The 17,247-nt window shown below is 44.7% G+C and overlaps 1 protein-coding gene across 1 annotated transcript in view; it reads left to right on the top strand.

Moving 5' to 3' along the window:
• The first annotated feature begins 6,843 nt into the window (after positions 1-6,843).
• SMYD3 (SET and MYND domain containing 3) overlaps positions 6,844-17,247 on the top strand; it is a 754,642-nt gene continuing 744,238 nt past the window's right edge. The window contains exon 1 of the mRNA XM_047754787.1: positions 6,844-7,106. Within this exon, the coding sequence (XP_047610743.1) occupies positions 6,943-7,106 (164 nt within the window). The 5' untranslated portion in view covers positions 6,844-6,942. The remainder of the gene's footprint in view (positions 7,107-17,247) is intronic.

Raw genomic sequence — 17,247 nt, 5'->3', positions numbered from 1 at the left:
CTGACTAGAAATCATGAGGTTGCACGTTCGATTCCTAGCCTTGATCAGTGGGTTAAGGATCCGGCATTGCCGTGAGCTGTGGTGTAGGTTGCAGACACGGCTCAGGTCCCGAGTTGTTGTGGCTGTGGCGTAGGCCGGCGGCTACAGCTCCGATTAGACCCCTAGCCTGGGAACCTCCATATGCCGGGGAGCAGCCCAAGAAATGGCAAAAAGACCAAAAAAAAAAAAAGTGTTGGAGACAGAACCCTGGTAGGGTGTGTGATTTGTGATAACCTTGGCTGTGTAGGGCAAGAATAAAGAATTCAGGGTTTGGGGTGAGTTCTTATGTTTTTTAGTTTTTTTTTTAAGGTGAGGCATTTTAAACATGTTACTAGGTCTCAAGAATGAAGTCAGCTGAGAAAGACATTTTAAATACAGCTCTGAGGGAATAACTGATGTTTTTTAAGAAAGGGGATGTAGTCAAAAGACCAGAGCAGCACATTTTGCTCTTAGCCTAGATAAAGAGTTGGGTATGGATGTGATACAGTAATGTAGATGAGCTAACTGGTATAGGCTCCTGAGAAATATCAGGCAGAATGGAAGAGGGGATTCAAGAATAACAAAGATTAACTTCTGTGGCCAATCTGGGAGTTAAAGAAGGACACTAATTCAGAGGATTTAGCTAAGAACGGAAACAAAATTCCCAGTGGTATCATTTTATCTTACACTCTCATGTCATTGCAGGAATGGAACAATAGAGAATATGGCTGATTATATTAATAAAAAGTGAAAGTTGTGTATTAAAGAGTTTAGCTGTTAGGAGTTCCCATTGTGGCTCAGCAGGCTAAGAACCCAGCATAGTGCCTGTGAAATTTCGGGTTTGATCCCTGGCCTCACTCAGTGGGTTAAGGATCTGGCGTTGCCGTGAGCTGTGGTGTAGGCCACAGACGTGGCTCAGATCTGGTTTGCTGTGGTGTAGGCCAGCAGCTATAGCCCCGATTTGACGCCTAGCCTGGAAGAGAGAGAGAGAGAGAGAGGGAGGGAGGGAGGGAGGGAGGGAGGGAGGGAGAGGAGAGAGAGAGAGAGAGAGAGAGAGAGAGAGAGAGAAAGAAAGAGAAAGAAAAAGAAAGGAAAGAAAGAAAGGATGTTTTTCTTTAGCATATGTAAGAAGGCATTCAGCATAAATACAGAAGGTGTTTGGGACCAAATGGGTATGCTCTATATTAGTGGAGGAAAAAAAAATTCCTTGTTGATGTGCAATATTACCATTTGTTCTCTCATCACTAAATAATAGAACGGCATTTAGCAGGTTACTTATCTGGGTCTTGGTTTTATATGTGACCTCCTTCTTATCTGTGATATTCTATAATTACCTCACAATACATTGTCAAAAGTATATCTCCTGTAGGGAGAAAAATTTGTCCTTAGCCTACCACATGAGGAAAATCTTCTGGAGAATGAAGTCAGCATAGAGAAAGTGGAGCTAACATGGAAATAGGGAGACATGATTCTGATAACATTTGAGCCTCTGGTTCTAGCCATAGCTGAAGCCATAAGCATGTTCAAAGCCAAGCAAATGTCTGAAGCCAGTCAATTTCTTTTTCGTTTAAACTAGTTTGGAATGGAATTCTATCACTTTTAACCAAGAGTCCTAATATAAATACTACTGTAATAGCATTCATCAATAACATTCCCTTCCTACATTACTGCAGGGACTCTTCTAAGTTTAACTACTAAAAATTATCATGTTCTTAAGGTTTTGACTCTGGTTGGTGACCTCCAAGCCACAAGCTTGGGCCTTTGGATTAGTTTGTTTTTTTTTTAAAGTTTCCTGCCCTGTGAATATATCATTTGCACCATTCTAAGGCTTGAAAAGGAATTCTAGTTACCTGATGAGATATGTAATAGACTTTAAAATAATCCAATAATTCTTGGTTATATGTTCATTTGGTTTATTATTAAAATTAGTGCGTAATTCTAATAATATAGTTTATATTATTAAAACATTTATAGTTACCACTTAATTTACCTCTTGCTAATAAAATATTGTGTTAAACTCTCAGGATTTATGGGGAATTGAGGCACAATATTCTATGCTCTTCTTAGTTTTTATCTGCCCATTAAAAGTGAGGATATGAAAGTTACAGAACGAGTAGGGTGGTCTTTGTACAGGGAATGTGGAATCTGATGCCTGTGATTTATCATTTAAGAATTCTGGGGGGAGTTCCCGTCGTGGTGCAGTGGTTAACGAATCCGACTAGGAACCATGAGGTTGCGGGTTCGGTCCCTGCCCTTGCTCAGTGGGTTAACGATCCGGCATTGCCGTGAGCTGTGGCATAGGTTGCAGACGCGGCTTGGATCCCGCGTTGCTGTGGCTCTGGCGTAGGCCGGTGGCTACAGCTCCGATTAGGCCCCTAGCCTGGGAACCTCCATATGCCGAGGGAGCGGCCCAAAGAAATAGCAAAAAGACAAAAAAAAAAAAAAGAATTCTGGGGAGTTCCTGTTATGGATCAGTGATAACAAACCCAGCTAGTATCCATGAGGATACAGGTTCAATCCCTGGCCTTGATCTGTGGGTTAAGGACCCAGTATTGCCATGAGCTGTGGTGTAGGTCGAAGACGAGGCTCGAATCTGGCATTGCTGTGGCTGTGGCTGTGGCCAGCAGCTGCAGCTCTGATTCAACTCCTAGCTGGGGAATTTCCATATACTTCACATATAGCCCTGAAAAGCAAAGTAAATAAATAAAATTAAAAAATAAAAATAATTCTGGAAAGCAGAACTGCCCATTTTACAATAGATGGATCTCTTAATAAGAAAATAAAAACAGGAGTTCCTGTCATGGCTCAGTGGTTAACGAATCCAACTAGGAACCATGAGGTTGCAGGTTTGATCCCTGGCCTTGCTCAGCGGGTTAAGGATCTGGCGATGCCGTGAGCTGTGGTGTAGGTTGCAGACGCAGTTCGGATCCCACGTTGCTGTGGCTCTGGTGTGATACCACAGACATAAAAAAAAAAAAAAAAAATCCAGAAGAAATATACTAACTGTGATGCTCTGTGATACTTTTATTTCCTACATCTTTGGCTGCATACTTTTTTTAATATATTACTCAATGAATTTATTACATTTATAGTTGTACAATGATTTGACTGCATAGGTTTTTTTTGTTTGTTTGTTTTTTTGCTATTTCTTTGGGCAGCTCTTGCAGCATATGGAGGTTCCCAGGCTAGGGGTCGAATCGGAGCTGTAACCACTGGCCTATGCCAGAGCCACAGCAACGAGGGATCCGAGCGGCGTTTGCAACCTACACCACAGCTCACGGCAATGCCGGATTGTTAACCCCCTGAGCAAGGGCTGGGACCGAACCTGCAACCTCATGGTTCCTAGTCGGATTCGTTAACCACTGCGCCACGACAGGAACTCCGACTGCATAGTTTCTAATCATTTCTTTAGAAGACAACAACTTTGTTGTTTTTGTTATATAAATGGATCCACTTATTTTAGCTAGCAATGGTTCAAATGGTGGTGCTTCTCCTGGATTTTCAACTCCTTTAGTCTTCCGATGGCTGAGGGCAGAAGCTATACTGTCAGTCTAGGCACACCCAGCTACCATTCACACAGGAACCACGTGCTCATCTCTTTATCTTGGTTTTGCCAGAGAAGAACCAGGTCTACTTGGTATGCTGGTTGATTTCAATTTTCTTCACCATTTTCCTGAGAAAGGCACCATAAAGTTTTGTATTTACTCTTCCAACCTTCTTAGTGCAACCTTCATTGTGTATGTTGCCACAAATTAGTTCTGAGCCCAGAGAGAAAGACAACAATCTTTTCTTCTTCTTCTTCTTTTTTTTTTTTTGTCTTTTTAGTGCCCTACCTGCAGTACCCAGAAGTTCCTAGGCTAGCGGTCAAATCAGAGCTGTAGCCGCTGGCCTACACTGCACCACAGCAACCCCAGATCTGAGCCGCATCTGTGACCTACACTGCAGTTCATGGCAACGCCGGATCCTTAACCCACTGAGCGAGGCCAGGGATTGAACCCTCATCCTCATGGGTGCTAGTTGGGTTGATTACTGCTGAGCCACAACAGGAACTCCCAAGACAGCAATCTTATATTAGTTTCTACTGGGAGAGTGAAAAGATAATATAGACTTTCTAACATGGTTGAAATTTCCTTTTCATTATTGTTTAAAACTTTTTCTTTCAGCCTCTCCCCTAATTGGTGATTCCACGTCTCTTCCTCTGCATTGTCTTGCATGGACAGCCAGCCCCTTGGGGCTACAGCCCTTTAATCTCCCTCCACACTGTCACACTCCAGCTTAGCCACGCCCTTGAAGTATCTGGTCCTCTTCCACCCCTTCCCCCCCATGGCCCACAACCTTACCTCTGCCAGTTTGGTTTTAGTTGGTGAGTGAAACCTCCTGGATCATGGTTGTCCCAAGCAGTGACATCATTTAGTTCCTTCTCCTCGGGGTCTAAGATGTGAACGTAGAGGTGATATTGACAACCTCGATTGCCACTAGGGAATAGAGCATGACACCCAGTGCTCCATGGCTTCCATGAACCTGAGACTTCTGCTTCCTTCCTTCGTTCATTAAAGAAAACGGAGGGCCTTAGAAAGGGGTTTTTCAAGTGAAGGACTACTGATTAGGAAGTTTACTTACTCCCCAAGGGCTCCATAACTCTGCAAGGGGGGGACCAAGTAGGCAGAGCCCAGGTACTGCACTTAAGTGACAAAAAGAGCCTGGAAGATGATGACATTGGGTTTGTTTCTTTAATCCAGACCAAAATAAGGGTTATTTAACCCAACTGTCTCTCCCATGGAAATGTCCAATCAGGTGAACAGTCAGGGTTGTAGGGCTCTTTCTTTTTCATTGCAGCGTTTTCTGGGATATTGCTTTTTTCTTCATGGCAGCTCATAGCTCACGACCAACCCAACATCCAAGTCCCAACCAGTGGGAAATGAGAAATATTTATATGCACAGACTAGGAGAAAGTTAGACTGCAGGAATGGGACATTCCTTTACAATCTGGGCCAGTTGGCTTTCTGGGTCGGGGGAGGGGGAGTGAGACACACCTTAGAGGAAATGGGTCATGTCTGGGGAGCTGGGACCCCATCTCACAACAGGAAAGACTGGGTCATCACATCTCCGACTATGGAGACCAGCACAGTATTTCCCTTAAGAAAGCTTCTCACACTCTCCAGTAATTGGGAATATTCTGCGGTAGATTCAGCTTCTGGTTCTCTGGACCTCCTTATGACATGTTATTTGGTTACATAAACAGTTTTTCAGTTCCTTCTAAGTATTACGCTTAGTGCTAAGCATTTATATGAGATAATTACACTAGTGGTGCTGGTGAATGCTCAGGCATTATCCTATACTTACAGACATAAAAGCTTTAACTCACAATACTGATTACATTTGTATGCTGAATTAAAGATTTTTCAAAATGGTTTCATAGGATTTATTCTTATTACTCTGTAAGGTATTATCATCTTCATTACAAAATTAATAAATAGGCTTGGAAAAGTTGCTGAAGGTCACACAGCAGGAATTGGGACTCAAATCCCTCTCTTTGAAATCTTCACCCACTGCTCTTTCCACTACACCACAGCCACTTCTAGTAATTCAGGAAGTGTCAAAAGTTTGCCTCTCTAGGAGTTCCCACTGTGACTCAGAGGTAATGAACCCAACTAGTATCTATGAGGATCTGGGTTTGATCTCTGACCTTGACTGGTGCATTAAGGATCCAACATTACCATGCGCTTCAGTGTAGATCACAGATATGGCCCAGACCTGGCATTGCTGTGGCTGTGTGTAGGCAGGCAGCTATAGCTCTGATTCGGTCCCTAGCCTGGGGACTCCCATATGCTGCAGTTGCAGCCCTCCAAAAAGCAAAAAAAAAAAAAAAAAAAGTTTGCCTCAGTAATTTGTAAATGAGGCCATTCTTACAGTGCCTACAGATTACTTACTAACAGCAAAGGTAAAATGTATCCTACAATGAAGAGTTTTAGCAGCCACCACTTTACCAACTGATAAAACTTAGTTTTATTAATAGTGGACAACCTGACATGCACACTTTGGTGCAATATGAAGTGAACAATAACATTTGTAGTGTATTTTTACTAAACACTTAACATGAGTCAAATAAAACCTTTAGATTCTAGCATCTAGATCTGGTCTGAAGTTTACAAGGAATACAGGGAATAGAGGAACAAGTGAAAAGACACTAGGGGAAAACAAGAGGCCAATACAGAATGTGGAACATTTTAGACGACTCCTAGTTTGGAACCTTAAAAGAACCAATGTCATGAAAAAGAAAATGCATGCTCTTCAATTGGATCCCACTTAGAAAGAAAATTACCAAAAATATTCCAAAAGTGAATTTTTTAATTTGCGCTTACAGAATAATTTTCTTAGATGTGATATTGTAGTTTTATAGAATATTGTTCTTATTTAGAGGAAACACATGTTACAGTAATTATGATGTCATGACAAAGTATTAGTTATGAAATGTTATGATGTCTTCAACTTTCAAATGGCTTAGCACAACTTACGTTCAAGTGGTTCAACAAATTATATATATACACACACATATGTACATACTACTGGGAGAAAGTGAGCAGAAAAGGCAAAATGCTAAGAATTGTTTGACTTAGGTGGAGGATATATAACTTTCCGTCTGCATTATAAGAAACTACTGGCGGGGGAAAAACTGCCTCTTCTTGCGGAGCCGCCTTCAGCAGGAGCAACCTCAACAGCAGCAGCGACAGCCCCCCAAGCCTCTAGCCCCGCCCGCGTGGCCAGCCTCAGGACCCCATCTGGGCATGCTCAGAGGCCCGCCGCGCCCGCCCCGCCCCTCGGGCGTACGTGCGCGTTTGGCGCAGGCGCGCGCGGCTCCCGGCAGCCCGCGAGACGCTAGCTGCAAGAAGCGGCGGACGCCTGAGGTGAGAGAGTCCCGCGAGGATGGAGCCGTCGAAGGTGGAAAAGTTCAGCACCGCCGACAGGGGGAACGGGCTGCGCGCGTCGGCGCGGCTGCGCCCGGGAGAGCTGCTCTTCCGCTCGGATCCTCTGGCGTACACGGTGTGCAAGGGGAGTCGTGGTGTCGTCTGCGACCGCTGCCTCCTCGGGTACGTACGGAGCGCCTTCACCCACCTGAGTCCGGAGCATTGCGGGGTCCGGGGTGCTGGTGGCGTGGGGGTTCGCCCTCCTTGGGACGCCCCCTGGCCGTGGCTGCACGGCGTCTCGGTGCTGCCTAGCTGCCCAGCTCCGCACACCTCCAGACGCACGGCTCCCGCGGGCGCGTCGCGGCTGACAGACTCTTCCTGGCCCTTGGGCTGCCGCGACGGGGGTTGGAGGGACCCCAGGCTCAGTCCCGCTTCCCTGCAGAGCGGCGCTGGACCCGCTATCACCCACCCGGCGGCAGTAGGAACTGGGGAGAGCCGGTAGGGTAGACTTAAAGGGAAGCGTTGGGCCGAGGGTAATTTTGCTGGGAAGAAAAAAAGTCTGTGTCCTGAGTAATAAGCTTCATTGGTGCGGTTGTGGAAATCACAGGTGGCGGAGGTGCTGCTGAGTGGGAGCAGGGATGGTGTAAATCAGGCTCACGGCTGAGGCCCCGCCGGGAAAGGACGGGGCTTGCTGGAGGCGGAAGAATCTTGCTGTTTGCGGAGCATTTCCTGTGGTCCAGGTTGTTCGGTCTGGGGATACAGAGATGAACGGGGCATCCTTAAGAATTCTTAAGGAGCAGATAAGTGAGAAAGATGATTAATTAGAATGTATCAGAAGGGCTGAAATAGAGGTGCAGCACTGTGCTGTAGGAGCAGAAGTTACGGAGATTTCACAATGTACTTTGCATTTAATGCCCGTGAAGACAGGTCCAGCTCTTCACCACCTGTCTAGGTGCAAGAAAGAATTCACGTGCAAGTGTTTTGTAAGCCTGAAAGCACTGGGCCAGTGTAAAGTGCTATGCGAAAGCAGTTTATGGAAGTGTGTAATATATATTCCCGGTCATAGGAATTGTATTCAAGCAACAGTTGTTTTGATTTTCTATTATATGTCAGGGAGAAGAGCTCTGTTGGAGATGGGCAGGATGATTTTTTTCCACGACTGCTCTTCCCAGACCTCTTAGCCTGGGATTGGGATGGGTGGTCATGAGGGGAAAACTGCAAAGCTCAACTCAGTAACCGGGCCATTGATAGTACTGTGTCCTTGTTTAGTTCATAATCGAGGAATTTATTTAATTTTGTATTTAAAGGTACTTAATTGTGGAGTTACCTTTGTGGCTCAGTGATAAGGAACCCGACTGGTATCCACGAGGTCGCGGTTTCTATCCCTGGCCTTGCTAAGTGGATTAAGGATCTGGCGTTGCCATGAGCTGTGGTGTAGGTTGCAGACACACCTGGAATCCATGATGCTGTGGTGTAGAGCTGCAGCTCCCATTCGACCCCTAACCTGGGAACTTACATATGCTGCAGATGTGGCCCTAAAATAAATAATTACTTAATCGTATCTGTTGCTTCCTGAAGTAATGATGACAGCAATAACAACAAAAAAGTCTGTTGAGGAGAGAGCACCTTGAAGTTTTTGTAAACTTGTTTTCAACTGTGGTTGAAAACAATTCATTCCTTTTAAGGCCTCAACATTGAACGTTTTAGCTCTTTTATTCTCATTCAAGCAAATTAGAAGGCTGGGCTCCTCATGCTGTTAAATCCCTTGGGGGCATTTCTAGAGTTTGAAGGTAGTCCAAAACAACTTGCATTTTCTTAATTCCTGTAGCACTAATTGTTGAAGAAGATGTGGGTCATCTTACAGATAAAACCAGACTGCCACGTTTATCTTGTAGTTGGAATAGAAAAGTTTTGGATTGAATACATGTTGATAGATTATTAATTGAATAATCGGAACTGAATTTGAGTCATAAGACACATGGAATTGTTTAGTTTCCAAAACAGACTACCCTTCGTGTGTGGAATGCCTCTTGATTTACCATACTATTCCATTACTGTTATCACTCATTTTTCTTATTAGCAAGAACTGTAATGATTTAAACAAAAAAGGAATCTCATGAAAGAGGTACTGGGGAGTTCTCAGTACTGCTTTAAAGTCTGGAGGAAAGAAACTCAACGCTAAAAGTGGGCAGGAACCAGAGTCCTTGTTGTGGCTCATCGGGTTAAGAATCCAAATGGTATCCATAAGGATGAGGGTTCAATCCCTGGCCTCGCTCAGTGGGTTAAGGATCTGCTGTTGCTGTGAGCTGTGGTGTAGGTCGAAGATGCGGCTCGAATCTGGTGTTACTGTGGCTTGGTGTAGCCTGGCAGCTGCACTCTGATTTGACTGCTAGCTTGGGACCTTTCATAGGCTGCAGGTGTGGCCCTTAAAAAAAAAAAAAGGGCAGGAACCAAGGTGAGGTCCACAGTCAGAGTTGTACTTCAGAAGTGGTTGGGTTGGGACTTGAGGAGAACGTCACCTCTGATGTTGGCTGCTAACACTGATGTTGGCTGCTAATACTTCAGCATGTATCACCAGCACCATGACCCCACTGCTGCTGCTGTTCTTGCTATGACTGCCACTGCGACTGGTGCCTGGGAAACTGGTGGTTACTGGAAAGTTTCTGTCTTAACCATGCTTCTTTGTGATGTTAGCTTTTGATGCAGAGTTCTCAGTGAGTGTCTTGGATTGGTTGAATTTAGGTCACTAGCCTGAATCCTAGCTACAGGGGACGTTGATAAGATGAGTATTTGGCAGTTTTGTCTTTTAAGAATGGAGGCAGAGTTGGAGTTCCCTTGTGGTGCCGTGGATTAAGGATTTGGTGTTGTCACTTCAGTGACTTGGGTCCCTCTTGTGGGACAGGTTCCATCCCTGGCCCAGGAACTTCTACATGCTGCAGTTGTGTCCAAAAAAAAAGATGAAAAGAAAGGGAGCAGGCTCTACTTTCCACTAATATTGATGTAGTGGGAACATCTTCAAACATAAACAGAGGAAAGGGGATATGAGAATATGCCAGGGATTTACACAAAACAAAGGTGGTTTTTTTTTTTTTTTTTTGGTCTTCGTAGGGCCATATCCGTGTGGCATATGGAAGTTCCCAGGCTAGGGGTTGAATTGGAGCTATAGCCGCTGGCCTACACTAGCAACATCATACCCGGGCTGCGTCTGCAACCTACACCACAGCTCATGGCAGCACTGGATCCTTAACCCACTGAATGAGGCCAGGGATCCAACCTACATCCTCTTAGATACTAGATAGATTCGTTTCCACTGAGCCAATACTAACAAACATTTATTTATTAGTAGTTTATTTTTTTTTGTCTTTTGTCCTTTTAGGGCTGCACCCGCGGCATATGGAGGTTCCCAGGCTAGGGATCTAATCAGAGCTACAGCTGCCGGCCGGCCTGCGCCACAGCCTTGCCAGATCTGTGCCAAATCTTCAACCTACTCATAGCTCACGGCAACGCTGGATCCTTAAGCCACTGAGCAAGGCCAGGATCGAACCTACAACCTCATGGTTCCTAGTCGTATTCATTTCCTCTGTGCCAGGATGGGAACTCCATATTTATTAGTACTTTATGCACACAGAAATATCTGTACTTATCTTGAATTGTTAGGATATAGTTCACAAGTGCTGTAATGTAACAAGGGCTGATACAGTTTTAAAGTGCCTAGGTGGGGAGTTCCCATCGTGGCTCAGTGGTTAACGAATCTGACTAGGAACCACGAGGTTGTGGGTTTGATCCCTGGCCTTGCTCAGTAGGTTAAGGATCCGGCGTTGCCATGAGCTGTGGTGTAGGTTGCAGATGCAGTTCGGATCCTGCGTTGCTGTAGCTCTGGCGTAGGCCGGCGGCTACAGCTCCAATTCAACCCCTAGCCTGGAACCTCCATATGCCGCGGGTGTGGCCCTAGAAAAGACAAAGGAAATAAATAAATAAAGTGCCTAGGTGGGAATCACTGCAACCTGAGGATAACATTGGAGAAATCAAACTTTGGTGTACTGTCTTATGCAGTTTTCTACCAATATTGAATGCCTGTCATTGGGGGATATGGCTCTGTGTTTCTTACCTTCTTTTAAGTGAAATTTGTTTTTTTAACCCATCGTCAATTGTGAAGTCCTTTAGAGTCAATGTCTTACAAGTTTTGCAAACCCTAAGGCCTGGCCCATAGTAAGCTCTTAGTTTATGGTGTGAATGTCTGGCAGAATTTTCCATTAGCTATTATTGCCCTTTTCCTGCTTCCATTTCACCCACTTGATCCTTTAAGCCACTGATCGAGGCCAGGGATCGAACCTGTATCCTCACAGATACTAGTTGGGTTTGTTATCATTGACCCATGATGGGAACTCTTCCATTTCTCAATTCAGATGGACGGGAACTCTCAGGAGATGCTTACTGTTGAAGTTGTGAAGGAATAATATCTTGGGGAATTTTAAGTCAGTGTATGTTTGTTTTTGGTTTTCTAAAGTTCCAAATTGCCTGAAGTTTCCATATCAAGCACTTCCTCTGGCAAACTCTACTGATAGTTTTTTTCTGCAGGGTAAAGAGAATATTTCTTTTCTTTTCTTTCTTTTTTTCTTTCTTGTTGTTTTAGGGCTGCACCAAGGCATGTAGAACTTCTCAGGCTAAGGGATGAGTAAGAGCTGCAGCTGCCAACCTATGACACAACCACAGCAACACTAGATCTCAGCCGTATCTGTGATCTGCACTGCAGCTCACACCAGTGCTGGATCCTTAATCCACTGAGCGGAGCAAAGGGTTGAACCCACGTCTTCATGGATACTAGTTGGGTTCATTACCGCTGAGCCACAACGGGAACTCCTAAAGAGGATATTTTTTACATCACTATGGTTGAGTATGAGTCTTAGTGTCTCCCAGGAGGAAGAAGAATGAATTGAAAGTGGAAATTACATCTTTTTCATCCCTGGTGGATTGTGGGAAACAGGAGCAGAGGTAGGGAAAAATAGGTTGTGAGAAATATATGTTCTGACCTTCCCTGTCTGGCCAAAGTTCTGGGGTTGGGGTGAGGGTATTAAATGAGTTGAGGGGATAGTCAGAAGTAGGTCTTTGGCTCTGCTTATTTTAATCTTTTTTTTGGTCTTCTTAGGGCCGCACCCATGTGATATGGAGGTTCCCAGGCTAGGGGTTGAATTGGAGCTGTAGCTGCTGGCCTACACCACAGCCATAGCAGCTTGGGATCTCAGCCTTGTCTGTGACCCACACCACAGCTCATTGCAATGCTGGGTCCTTAATCCACTGAGTGAGGCCAGGGATTGAACCGATGTCCTCATGGATACTAGTTGGGTTTGTTAACCACTGAGCCACGGCGGGAACTCGCTTATTTGTAATCTTGAGAGTTGTAGTTTGGTGCCATTTGCACATTGGGGGCTGTAGCATGGCAGTGGTAGAAGAAGGTGGCTGGCTGGTTGAACTTGTGGTAGCGAGGAATTCTGAAATGCTTTCATATCACTTGAAGGATGTGGAGGAGCTTACAGGCTGGTGGAACAGCAGACCTCATGATAAAGGACTGTGTGACTTTAGTCCAGAATCATGGGAGTCAGCATGATATCCCCAAAGGTGAGATGGTACCAGTCCAGTCACAGGACCTGATCATTGCAGCAGAGACCAGTGAGAATCCATTGACACACCAAGGTCCATGTTTAAAGCACCTCTGGGAGTTTGCGTTGTGGCTCAGAGGTAATGAACCCGACTAACCACCAAGAGGATGCGGGTTCAATCCCTGGCCTCGATCATTGGGTTCAGGATCCGGCATTGCTGTGAGCTGTGGTGTAGGTTGCATATGTGGTGTGGCTGTGGCTGTGGTGTAGGCTGGTAGCTGCAGCTTCAATTGGACCCCTAGCCTGAGAACTTCCACATGCTGCGAGTGTGGCCCTAAAAAGCAAACAGACAAACAAAAAAAACAAAGCAGCTCTGGTAAGCAGTTAAATGTCTGAATATTAAGTGCGAGAGACTGAGATATTACTTGGCAAGTATTAAGTTTCTGGCTATTTACTAGGGTGAGTGTTCACGAGGAATATTGATTACAGAAAAAAACAGCCTCATGTTCATAAGACAGATTAGGTCAATTATAGAAAATAAGACAACTTCATCTGAGCTATATTTTGGGTAAATATGAACAGACAGTAAAGGGGAGAAAAAGAATACTGGGTTTGGTGTGATGATGTAATCCATGTTGGCCAAAGATTGAACCTATGGTGGCAGCAGGAGGGGATACTTTCTTCTTTTGGGGAAGAAGAAGGGGTGCTCAAGAAGGTACCCGCAGTGATTGGAAGGCTTGGGGACAACTAGGGAAGTGGTTGCTGAGTGACACAGTCTTAGAAGGATTGTGAGTGTGGCCCTGAAAAGCAAACAGACAAACAAAAAAAATAAAGCAGCTCTGGTAAGCAGTTAAATGTCTGAATATTAAGTGCAAGAGACTGAGATATTACTTGGCAAGTATTAAGTTACTAGGAGAGAAAAGTGAATTGCCTAGTAAAATAGAGTAGGGTTGCTGGGAAGTGCTAAGGGTCCACTCAAAACTTGTGTTCTTTTATTTACAGGGAGAGCAGTGAGCAGGGTAGTGCTTTTTTCTCTCCCAGTGGTCAGCCGTTTTGAGAATTGGGTTCACCCAGGACTGCCCAGTTACTGTGATGGATGGAGAGAGAGAGAAGGAAAATGAAGTTGTAGGCAAGGAAGGATGTGATCAGGGACTCTTTTGTTTGTTTGTTTGTTTTAGGGCCTCACACTATGGAAGTTCCCAGGCTAGGGGTTGAATCGGAGCTGCACCTGCCAGCCTACACCACAGCCACAGCAATACTGGATCCTTAACCCACTGAGTGCAGCCAAGGATTGAGCCTGCATCCTCATGGGTACTAGTCGTGTTCATTACTGCTGAGCCATGATGGGAACTCCAGGGACCATATTTCTGTGCTGGAGACTGAGCCATGGGGAAGGTGATAGGCTGTGAAATGTGGTAGATGCAGTGGATTAGAGAACTTGTGTGCTTAAGACACGGTGGAGTGGTCTGGGGATGGTATATGCTTTAGAGTTGTTTCGTGATTTGGTGCAACAGGGTTTAGGATATGGCAGAAAGTGGCTGAGGGAGGGAATGAGAAAAGAAACATTGAAATGATCAGGAAAAAACTGAGAGTCTGGGGCATTAGATGAACCTTCTAAATGCGTGAAATTACCAAGAATGTTAGACATTGGAATGAACAGTTTCAACAAAGGCAGAATTCTCATAGTGGCTTCCTATATGGGTTTGAGGGCTACTAGAAAGAGCCGGGTGGAGGCAGGGAGGCACTCAATTCTGTTCACACGGTGCAGAAAAGGTCTTCTCTGGGTTTATAGATGATTTTGCGAAGCATACCAGCACCAAGTGCAAGGGAACTGCTGTACTGTTAATTCCTGTTGCTTTTGCTGCTTTTCTTCTGTAGGGAGGTTTGGGAAAGGACTGTATGGCAGAGCCCTGAGCTTGAAAACATTTGGTCCTTGTGAATGCCACAGCTGAGGCTATTCTTAATCAGACCGGAGGGCCTGCTTTGTGGATAGCAGTAAGTTCTCCTTCTTCAGAAGCCTGGTGCTTGTTCAAGGGCTCAAGAACAGAGCAACCAGAGGTGGAGGCTGATGCCGGGAACTCTGCAATGCGGACTTCCTCTCACCCTGGCCGTTGTGGCTTCTACAGGTACAGATTGCCTAGTGTGCTCCTGGTAGCAAGGGGAACCTTGGTTCCCCAAATGCCAACACTGCTTTGGGAACAGCCAGCTGGCTAACTGGTGTTTGGTTTTTTATTTTAGACTCTTTTGCTGTAGAGAGATCACTGATTTGTTCTCATTGGAACACTCATTTTTTTCCTGCACTTGCATTTGTCTTTTCTACTTGTTCTACCATCTCTGAGACCTCCTGAAATCTTCTGTGAAGCTGTGGTATTCCTCACAAGGTTGCCTCTGACCTTCATGGAAAGAGAGTTGAAGCAGTGGGCTAATACCTATGGTTTGACTTCTCTTAATTTATGTTGTCATTTGAGGCAGCTGATTTCATAGACCAGTAGTTCTCAAACTTTAGTCTCAGGACCCCTTTACTCTTAAAACTTATGGAAAAGAATTTCATAGGAAGGGCTTTAAAAAAGAAAAGGTTGTTTTGGACCCTAAAAAGTTTTGTTTATGTGGTTGTATCTGTTAATTTTATTGTTAAAAAAAATTAAAACTGATAGGTTTTGAAAATGTATTCAGTTGGTCCTCCATGTGAGTTCCACATCCGTGGATCAAAAATATTCAGGGGACAAAACAGCCCCACAAAGGTCCAAAAAAAACCCCTTGGATTTGCAGTGTAGTAGCAACTGTTTACATAGCATTTACTTTGTAATGCATATGGAGGTTCCCAGGTTAGGAGTCGAATGGGAGCTATAGCTGCCAGCCTATGCCAGAGCCACAGCAACTCGGGATCCGAGCTGCGCCTGCAACCTGCACCACAGCTCACGGCAACGCTGGATCGTCAACCCACTGAGCAAGGGTAGGGATCGAACCCACAACCTCATGGTTCCTAGTCGGATTCGTTAACCACTGCGCCACGACGGGAACTCCTATTATAAGTAATCTTAAGATGACTTAAAGTATATAAAAGGATATGTGAAGTGTTCCCATTGCGGCTTAGTGGTAACGAGTCTGACTAGAATCCATGAGAACATGGGTTCGATCCCTGGCCTCACTCAGTGGGTTAAGGATCAGGTGTTGCTGTGAGTTGTGGTGTAGGTGAGGATGCAGCTTGAATCTGGCATTGCTGTGGCTGTGGCATACGCCGGCAGCTGCAGCTCTAATTTGACCCCTAGCCTGGGAACTTCCTTGGTCTTTTTAGGGTGCAGCCTAAAAAGGATATGTGTATGTCACATGCAAATAATATGCCATTTTACATAGGGGACTTGGTATTGGGTTTTAGCATTGGGGCATCCTGGAACCAGTTCACTTAGATACCAAGGGACAGTATTACATTTTGACAAAGTTTTTAATCAAATGAACTAAATTTGTAAACCAAAACTTACTGAGAAAGTTGCTTGCTTGACATTTTTGCATATTTCTTTAACGTCCGACTTCATAGAAGACCCTCAGATTCTCATAACTTTGTTTACATTTAGTGTATTGTAAAATCACGTCATATTTTTTAGCAAACTCTACATACGAGAGAGGATAAAAAAGGCAGAAAATGTCTTAGTATTATCATGAAATTAGTTTTGACTTTGTGGCCCTTTTGAGGAGGGCTTCAGGGGTCCCTGGACCATACTTTGAGAACCACTGTTAAAAAACACTGGACATGTCTTTTGCGGTATTTTGAGAGGCTTCGATTTGTTCTCTAGTGTATGTTGTGAGCCAATAAACAATATTTAGTTCTGGTTTTCTCGTAACCTTCCAGGATGTACTGGGATCAGGAACAAGGTTTGGAGTTAGTGTCTTTCAGGATGAATTGCTCAGCATTTGTCTCTCATCTTCTAACTCTGGGCTGGTTCTCGTTGTTTAACAGTCACGGGATGTGGGATGGTAAGTTTGATATCAAGGGAAAGTAAGAGAGCCATTTTTCATTTACTTGTTACCACAACATATGATGAGTGAAAATTATTATACAATAGCTATTTTTTTTGTCTTTTCTTGCCTTTTCTTGGGCCGCTCCCGCAGCATATGGAGGTTCCCAGGCTAGGGGTCCAATCGGAGCTGCAGCCACCGGCCCACGCCAGAGCCACAGCAACGCAGGATCTGATCCTAGCCGCGTCTTCGACCTACACCACAGCTCACGGCAACGCCGGATCGTTAACCCACTGAGCGAGGGCAGGGATCGAACCCGCAACCTCATGGTTCCTAGTCGGATTCGTTAACCACTGCGCCACGACGGGAACTCCTACAATAGCTAATATTTATTATCACTTACTAAGCAATGACAAGCATGATTTTAAGTGCTTTACCTTGTGTACTAGCCACTTAATTCTCATAACAATCCTAAAAAAGTGTTTATTATGTTCCTTATATGTACATATATGGACTAGAGAGCATTCATTGATAGGAGTGTGAATTGGTATGCTCCTTTGCAGGGCAGTTCTGACAAATACAAATAACTGGTTGCACAAAGACACTCAACATAGCATCTTGGTAATTTAAAAAAGGGAGAGAGAATTTTAATGTCTGTCAGTAGGAGTGGGTTAAATTATGGTGCAGTCCTGTCATAGCTGTTAAGATTGAAGTGGATCTAGGAGTTCCTGTCATGGCACAGTGGAAACCAATCCGACTAGGAACCATGGGGT

This window comes from Phacochoerus africanus, chromosome 12, assembly GCF_016906955.1.
Source record: "Phacochoerus africanus isolate WHEZ1 chromosome 12, ROS_Pafr_v1, whole genome shotgun sequence".
Lineage (NCBI taxonomy): Eukaryota > Metazoa > Chordata > Mammalia > Artiodactyla > Suidae > Phacochoerus > Phacochoerus africanus.
This window is presented reverse-complemented; position numbering and strand designations above follow the sequence as displayed.